The 9,528-nt window shown below is 40.4% G+C and overlaps 1 protein-coding gene across 1 annotated transcript in view; it reads right to left on the reverse strand.

Moving 5' to 3' along the window:
* Positions 1-9,302, reverse strand: part of HFM1 (helicase for meiosis 1) — a 114,357-nt gene extending 105,055 nt beyond the window's left edge. The window contains exons 1-3 of the mRNA XM_062193435.1: positions 9,232-9,302; positions 2,335-2,447; positions 311-614 (exon numbers count right to left, since the gene is read on the reverse strand). Of these exons, the coding sequence (XP_062049419.1) occupies positions 311-614; positions 2,335-2,447; positions 9,232-9,302 (488 nt within the window). The remainder of the gene's footprint in view (positions 1-310; positions 615-2,334; positions 2,448-9,231) is intronic.
* Positions 9,303-9,528: the final 226 nt, after the last annotated feature.

Here is a 9,528-nt window from a genome sequence, read left to right on the forward strand (position 1 = left end):
CTGAAAGCATATATTCCCACAAAGTTTTGGAACCTCTTCTCTAACCATATACTTTATCAAAATAATTATCATATTGCAAAGCATTTTATCAATTATTTTTAGTTACTTACTTCTATCTTCCCCCACTAAATTGTAAGACCTTCAAAGGCAAGAATCTATGATTGGAATCCCAGAACTAACAGAAATGATTAGTACATAATAGACTATATTTGTTGTGACTATTTTTTATTCAGATTCCTTCATATTTAGTACTTTGGATGTGGATGTATTAAACTTTGTTGATGAAATATTATTTCAATTATATAATTACCTTTTCCGGAATGCTGATGTGCTCACTCCTTTATCTTCTGTAAAATTAACTAATTTTGTATCAGCAGGAACATTTTTCTCAGGTGCTACTGCAGAGCCAATGTGATTTTTATACTTCTGAGAGCAATATGTCAGCTTCCCAGCAACATGTGGCAAATCATTGCTATCTGTCACTCCTAAATTTTGATCTTCTTGCTCATATGTAGAAGGGTGGAAGGCAAACTGGAAATTTTGTGTTGGGGTAACATAATCTTCATTAGTAACCTTTAAATTTGATGTTAACATTTTTGGCCTCTTTTCCTGACCTACAAAAAAAGATATATTTATCATTACATGTTCTCCATGAAAACAAATTTTCAAGATGATGATGGATAAATTTTCAAAAGAATTGACTAGCTAAATATGAAAGCTGAAAGAAAAGTATTAGAAGAATAGCAAAATAATCTATACCATATATAGTTTTGAAATACAGGTAGTTATTACTCTTATGGTATATTACATCATTGAAGGGAGCTCTGAAATTAATTCTAAATAACTGAAATTAAATTTGAAATTTATATAAAACTCTATTATAAAATTGGTTTCATCCTGACCCATAAAAATAACTATAAGTATGATGTTTAATTATTTTAGTTACTATAAATTATATAAGTATATAATAATAAAGATTTTAAAATATATATGAATAATATACACAAAGAAATACAATGATCAGTAATAAAAACCATTACTGAATATGACCCAGTATTAAAATATATGACTCAATGCTTTTAACTTTTTAAGCTGGGTTCTAAAACCAGGATAAAGAAATGTTTTCATAAAAGTGACAGAATTGGGGCTGGTGCTATGGCATAGTGGGTTAAGCCACTGTCTACAGTGCCAACATCCCACATGGGTGCTGGTTCAAGTCCTGGCTGCTCCACTTCCAATCCAGCTTCCTGCTAATGCTACTGGGAAAGCAGTGGAGGATGGTGGAGTACTTGGGCCCATGCATTCATGTGGGAGCCCTGGATGAAGCTACTGGCTCCTGGCTTTGGCATGGCCCAGCCCTGACTGTTACAGCCATTTGGGTAGTGAACCAGCGCATGGAAGACCTCTCTCTCTCTGTCTGCCCCTACTTCTCCCTCTCTCTAACTCTGACTTGCAAAACAAAACAAAAAAAGTTTAATAAGGTGTATATGTATGAACCACCTACACAATTTGAAAATTGAAATTCTACCAATAATATTAAATTGGCTCACATACAATTTGAGTGTGCTTGCTTTTGGCCTTTATATAAATGGAATCAAACTACATAAAATCTTCTACCTCCTGCTTTTTTCACTCAATATATTTCACGGATCCAGTTACCAGAGGATCTTACATTTAATAAAGGATGGCATGGGGCTGGCACTGTGGTGTAGCAGGTAAAGCTACTGCCTGCAGTGCCAGCATCTTTTATGGGTGCCAGTTCAAGTCCTGGCTGCTCCACTTCCGCTCTAGCTCTCTGCTATGGCCTGGGAAAGTTCAGAGGATGGTCAAAGTCCTTGGGCCCTGCACCCACGTGGGAGACCCAGAAGAAGCTCCTGGCTCCTGGCTTCGGATCGGCCCAGCTCAGGCCATTGCAGCATTTGGGGAGTGAACCAGCAGATGGAAGACCTCTCTCTCACCTTTCAAATAAATAAATAAACCTTTAAAAAAATAAACATACTTCAAAAAAAAAATGATGGTATAAAAATTGAACAACAGTGACAAAAATTTTAAAAAGAAAAAATCTTCACAGAACAACAATCACAACAAACGTATGCAATAGTATATTATATATACATATACATATATGTATGGATGTTATGAAGAAGAAAAATATTTTAGATTTTAAGATTTGAGGAGAACTGTTTTGAATGAGACGTTCATGACTTTCATTTTATCCCATTAAAGTTAAGTAGTTCAATATTTTAAAGTATTTAAATGTAACATTCTAATGTGTTAACTAGATTTTATATTGATATGCATAGGTTTGATTTCATGACAAATGTGATAATTTACCTATAAGATTATGACTTTCTATTTCTTCTTCTAACTCTTCAGTATCTGGAATTTCTGAAATCAATGGCACGGATGGGAGAAACCAATCCAGTGACTTTTCATTGTCTGAATAGCTACATAAAATATAAAATTGTGTATATATGTTAAAGATATAACCACAGAAACTATCCATTTATTAAATGTTACTCAGTTACTTACTATCTTATATAAACATTCTATAAACTAACTTTATGTGACAACTTTGATTTATTCCTAAACAGCAGTATATGGGCAAACATTTTCTTACTTGTGTGTCATAGGATTAATGGTACTGCTTATGTGAGATATTTTACCTAAATAATAGCCATAACTCCATCCTGTTTTCTCCAATTTAAATACTAGTGTCAGGAAGCTTAAATGTACTCCAATATAAAAAAAAAAAAGTTGTAGGGCGCTGGGTTCTAGTCCCGGTTGCTCCTCTTCCAGGCCAGCTCTCTGCTGTGGCCCAAGAGGGCAGTGGAGGATGGCCCAAGTGCTTGGGCCCCTGCAACCCCATGGGAGACCAGGAGGAAGCACCTGGCTCCAGGCTTCGGATCAGTGCAGTGCTGGCTGTAGAGGCCATTTGGGGGGTGAACCAATGGAAGAAAGACCTTTCACTCTGTATCTCTCTCTCACTGTCTATAACTCTACCTGTCAAATTAAAAAAAAAGTGGTAAAACATTCTCAAACTTTGGTATTTTAACTATTAAAAGTAAATTCATTATTATGTGTAGTGGAATGAGAAGGCCATGCCAAGGTGGCCACTGGCAAGCGAGCATCAGTTACTCAGGAATGGCTTTGAAACCCACCTGGCAACGGAAGCCTGCCTGGCAACAGGCTGTGATTGGATGGCTTTGGAAACTGCCTGGCAACAGGCTGTGATTGGATGGATTTGAAACTGCCTGGCGACAGGCTGTGATTGGATGGCTTTGGAAACTGCCTGGCAACAGGCTGTGATTGGTTGGGGCATAGACCGCCCCTTGACCAGATTGGCTGGTCTTTTTATTTTATTTTATTTTTTTTTATTTTTGACAGGCAGAGTGGACAGTGAGAGAGAGAGAGAGAGACAGAGAGAAAGGTCTTCCTTTGCCGTTGGTTCACCCTCTAATGGCCGCCGCGGTAGCGTGCTGCGGCCGGCGCACCGCGCTGTTCCGATGGCAGGAGCCAGGTACTTCTCCTGGTCTCCCATGGGGTGCAGAGCCCAAACACTTGGGCCATCCTCCACTGCACTCCCTGGCCACAGCAGAGAGCTGGCCTGGAAGAGGGGCAACCGGGACAGGATCGGTGCCCCGACCGGGACTAGAACCCGGTGTGCCGGCGCCGCAAGGCGGAGGATTAGCCTGTTGAGCCACGGCGCCGGCCCAGATTGGCTGGTCTTGGCTATATAAGCTGTTATACCAACTGTAATAAGTCTGCGGGCTGCTTGCCTCAAGCCTGCTTTCACCCGACTCCTGGGGTCTGTGTGTTGACTCCGCGCCTCTTGCCCCCACCACGCTGCTCCTCTCAGAAACGAACCCACTGCAACATTGTTGAGAAATCAACGGCAACATCTGGTGCCCAACTTGGGGCCAGGAAAGAAATCAGCTAATACATCTGGCGCGCCAACGTGACTGAGAAAGAGACAGTGTGTCGGACTGGGCGAGGTCCCCCCTGGATTTCGGCAAGTAGGCCCCTCGGTGTTTGGTGTGCTGTTCGGTTCTGTGAGGGTGAGCACAGAACCCCCTCCTACGCCCCTTTCCTTGTCCTTGTCCTCGGTCTAAGAGACCCCAGGTTAGCACACACCGCCCAGAAGCGTACGTCGCTTCTCGGCTCCTCCTTTTACTTTCGGTTCGCCCAGCGAATTCACATAAGGGACTGATCATCCCAGAATTCGGAACCAAGTCATCTTCCCTCACTCGAGAGAGGTGACGCTCCGGGGACACTGTGTGGGCATACGGCCTTGACCTAACGAATCAAGGAAGTCCCTCACTAAGCACTGGGGTCTCTTAGACCGAGGACAAGGACAAGGAAAGGGGCGTAGGAGGGGGTTCTGTGCTCACCCTCACAGAACCGAACAGCACACCAAACACCGAGGGGCCTACTTGCCGAAATCCAGGGGGGACCTCGCCCAGTCCGACACACTGTCTCTTTCTCAGTCACGTTGGCGCGCCAGATGTATTAGCTGATTTCTTTCCTGGCCCCACGTTGGGCACCAGATGTTGCCGTTGATTTCTCAACAATGTTGCAGTGGGTTCGTTTCTGAGAGGAGCAGCGTGGTGGGGGCAAGAGGCGCGGAGTCAACACACAGACCCCAGGAGTCGGGTGAAAGCAGGCTTGAGGCAAGCAGCCCGCAGACTCGTTTATTTCAGTTGGTACAACATCTTATATAGCCAAGACCAGCCAATCTGGTCAAGGGGCGGTCTATGCCCCAACCAATCACAGCCTGTTGCCAGGCAGTTTCCAAAGCCATCCAATCACAGCCTGTTGCCAGGCAGGCTCCGTTGCCAGGTGGGTTTCAAAGCCATTCCTGAGTAACTGATGCTCGCTTGCCAGTGGCCACCTTGGCATGGCCTTCTCATTCCACTACAATTATGTACCTCACAACTTATTATGGATAATCAAAAAATAACACTATTACTGATAGTCTTAAATATTTCTAAAGCATTATTACAAATTCTTTTTTTTTTTTTTTTTTGACAAGCAGAGTTAGACAGTGAGAGAGACACAGAGAGAAAGGTCTTCCTTCCATTGGTTCACTCCCCAAATGGCCGCTACGGCCGGTGCACTGCGCCAATCCAAAGCCAGGAGCCAGGTGCTTCTCCTGGTCTCCCATGCGGTTGCAGGACCCAAGCACTTGGGCCATCCTCCACTGCCCTCCCGGGCCACAGCAGAAAGCTGGAATGGAAGAGGAGCAACCGGGACAGAACCAGCGCCCCAACCAGGACTAGAATCCAGGGTGCCGGCACAGCAGGCAGAGGATTAGCCTAGTGAGCTGCGGCGCTGGCTGCGTTATTACAAATTAATGCACTAATTCAAACTCTTAAGCTCCTGAACCATTTGTAAAACCACAGAAAATCAAGATGTCAGTTGAAATCAACAATCTTTTTATAAATCTACATAACTGATTTTGCCACCCTATTAGCATCTTTATCCCTCCTCATCTTTCAGCTTGGATACAGGTAACTGATACTGCTTTAATGTTTCATTTTCAATTAAAGTTGAAATAAAGAGGTAAATGGTAGGTTTCAGGAAATAAAGTTGAAAAGAGTACCATTATACTGTTATACCAAGCCCCAGGGATTTCATGATTTTTCTAATCTCTTCACATATGATATTACACCCTCTGAAAAACAGACTTACTTTTCTACCTCTCACAGCACCTAAAACAAAGCTACTGCAGCCATATTTTCCAAATCAAAAATCTACAACACATTATTTGACAATGGTCTAACAGAATGAAAACGGCCAGAGCATTTAAAATTTAGGTCTATATCAGAAGATCCCCATGATCATACCCAGTTCAATGGTTCCCTAGGATAAGGTGCAGGACTCATCATACAGTCCTAGTCACAAGTGAGAGGCAAAGTCTGAGAGAAACCAGGCAAAAGCTTCCAAGAGTCCTCTCCCAGTACAGTCGCAGGGGACACATACAATTCTCTCATTAATGAGTTATAGCAACATATGAGAAATGTTGCCAACAAGGGAAGTTCATTAGGGACTCAATGTTCAGGATTTTTATTGGAAGCTAATCACGTAAGCATCTCTTGTCAGGAACATACCTAAATTCCACAACCCCAGAAGAAAAGTAGGTGTTCAGTATAAATCATATTATTTGTACAGTTTATACACAATAAAACCACAATATCAGTTACAGTAGGAACCTTCCTGAAATATAAGGTCTCAGAATCTAGCCAAAGGCCAACCATCCAAGCAGGCATTTCATGGAGAGCAATTTGGTCCTGCTGTCTTAACTCATTTTTGTAAAGGGACTACTCCAGAAAATCCAATTAAGGGGATAGTAAGATATAAGAAACACACATTTTCTCTCATAAAATTAAATATTCCTTATGATTTTCTTATTTTTGTCCAGAAGTTTCATCATTCTCCTACCCACCTAGAATCCTAACCAAAGTAAAATCTCTCTTACTCATTATATGCACATTCATATCAGGTCTTATTACATCTTCCTTAAAATACTTTTCAAATTCATCATTTTCTTTGTATTGCCACTGTCACTATCATAATCAAGGCTCTACTTAGTCTATCCTGATTAAAAACAATGGTATCTTAATCTACTCTCACTGTCTCCAGGCCTTCTCTCTATTTTATACATTCCTACTACATTAATTTGGTATTGTTTTCATTATATTGCTCCACTCAAAATCCTTCAGCAGGGGCAGGTGTTGTGGCACAGTGGGTCAAGCCACCACCTGGGACGGGACACCTTCATTCCACTTCAGAGTGCAGGTTCCAGTTGAAGCTACACCACTTCTGAACCAGTTTCATTTAATGCATCCTGGGAGGCAGTAGATGATGACTCAAGTGTTTGAGATCCTGCCACTCACATGGGAGACTGGCCCGGCCTTGGCCATAGGGGACATTTGGGGAATGAACCAGAGAATGGAAGCTAGCTCGCTCACTCTCTCTCTTTCTCTTTGCTTTTCAAGTAGGTGAAAATAAATAAATAAAACATTTAAAAATTCCTTCAGTGGCTCCCAAACACTGCCAAATTTTCTAATGGCTTTAGACCATCTTATAAGAGAGTTTTAGCTCTCCTACACATACATTATAGTCAAGTCAAACTGAGCTACTTGTTGTATACCAAATAAATAATACATTGTTTCTCTCATCTTTGATCAAAGATATTCCTTTACTCAGCTTCCTCCTGTGCCCTGCTCCATTGTCATATCCATGGATAGAAGTTTTACTATTTAATTCATTCTTTAATATACTCAACAATTCCTTACTGAGTACTATATGTCAAGCACTATTCTAGATATTAGAACTTGTATTCAGGGCCGGTGCCACGGTTCACTTGGTTAATCCTCTGCCTGCGGTGCCAGCATCCCATATGGGTGCTGAGTTCTAGTCCCGGTTGCTCCTCTTCCAGTCCAGCTCTCTGCTGTGGCCCGGGAGGGCAGTGGAGGATGGCCCAGGAGCTTGTGTCAGTATCATTAATCTGTGTGTCTGTGTGTGTGTGTGTGTACAGAGAGAGATAATAAATGGATAAACAGAAATAGATAGACAGAGGCCAGCACTGTGGTGCAGCGGGTTAGAGCCCTGGCCTGCAGCACCAGTATCCCATATGGGCGCTGGTTTGAGTCCCGGCTGCTCCACTTCCAATCCAGCTCTTTGCTATGGCCTAGGAAAGCAGAAGATGGCCCAAGTTCTTGGACCCCAGCACCCATGTGGGAGACCTGGAGGAAGCTCCTGGCTTCAGATCAGCTCAGGTCTGGCCACTGCAGCCATTTGGGGAATGAACTAGCAGATGGAAGACCTCTCTCTCTCTCTGACTCTACCTCTCTCTCTGTAACTCTATCAAATAAATAAAACAAATCTTTAAAAAAATATATAGACAGATAGATCTGATACCCATCCATTTATATCAGCAATGTTTAACACAATGATTTATAAAATTAAGTATACCATGCGATAAATGTTTGTTGATTTAATTCCATGGCTTTTAACACATACAGAACTGTGTCCAAGATCCTTATTCCAGCATTTGACAATCACCACAAGTACCATAAACTTATTTTCCTAATTTTGCATTCCTCTGTTTCTCCTTTATGAATTGTCTTCTCAGGAAACTTCATACATTATCCCCTAAGAGTACCATGAGTTGTCCTATCTTCATTTTTCTCTCCTGCTGTAACACTCTGCCTTCAAATTTCTACAACCCTTCTGGCTACAAAAATTACTAAATCCTTTAAAAAGCCCTAAAGCCCTTCCCCGCTACCATAAAGTTTGACTTGATCATCTGGATCAGGATAACCTTGCTTTCAAATGTGAAATTGCATTGAATGACTACTCATATATACTTACCATTTGCTTTGCAAATATTTTTTATTTTGTATTGTTAAGATGACCCATATGTTCCAAAATTTGCCTAGGCCAGTTCTGATTAATCCCTGTTACCCACTCTTTCATTCTTTCACTCTCAAAAGCATCCCCATCTGAATGATGAATTAAGTCACATTATTTATTAATGATCTTTCCATATGTATATCTAATTTAACTAGATCTTAAGAATGTTTTAAAGCAAAGTCTGGTCTTTCTTAATATCCTCTCATCATTCAATCAATACTTGTGTGAATGAATGAATGAAAGAATAAATGAAGCAATACATGTCATCAAAATAGTTAATATATTAGAATACATAGAAAATTTAGAATTAAGACTAATTCACATGTGAAAACTCATAAATCTAGTAATTAACATACTACCTATTCTCTATTCTTGTTGCCCTTTGTCTCACATCTTTATCTCCACCTGTTACTGCCTGCCTATACTGAATTTGACTATCACATTTGGCCTTTGGTACATTGTCCCTTCTGTTTCCAGAGGGTCTCATCATTTCTTGTCCTGAATTATTCTTTGGTCATTACTTCTAGTCTTTACCTTGGCCAAAAATAATTCAAATAAATCAGGAATGCAAATAAATGAAAGCCAAATATACAAAAACCTATTAAGTTTTCCAAATTGTAATATTTGAGATGTTAAACTTCAATTACTATCTTATATCTAAATTCCCTGTTCACAAAATATACCACTGAAATATCATTCTGCTGCTTCCTCATTTTTTATATTTATGTTTACCAGAGAGAAAATTAAAATTCCCTAAAATTCTAAAAACCCTAAGATCTTACACTATATTATCATTCTTTAAGGCAAACTTACTTTTCAACTTCATCTTGTTTTTTGAAAAACAAATTTTCCACAGGAAACAAGCAATCATTTGATTTAAGCATTGTTGAAAGCTGGACTTTGTCATAAATCTACAAAATATAAAAAAAAAATAGTTCATACTTTATTTACAAAGGTGTTGAAAAAATATTTCTGAATATACAGTATATTAATTTTCCAGAATGTCTTATAAATTATAACTACAGACTAACTTTCCAGCTTCATCTTCCACAACTTCTCCAAAGTGCCTTAATATCCAAATACATTATTCTATGTTCTCCACTCATTCAT

Source organism: Lepus europaeus, chromosome 5 (genome assembly GCF_033115175.1).
Source record: "Lepus europaeus isolate LE1 chromosome 5, mLepTim1.pri, whole genome shotgun sequence".
NCBI lineage: Eukaryota > Metazoa > Chordata > Mammalia > Lagomorpha > Leporidae > Lepus > Lepus europaeus.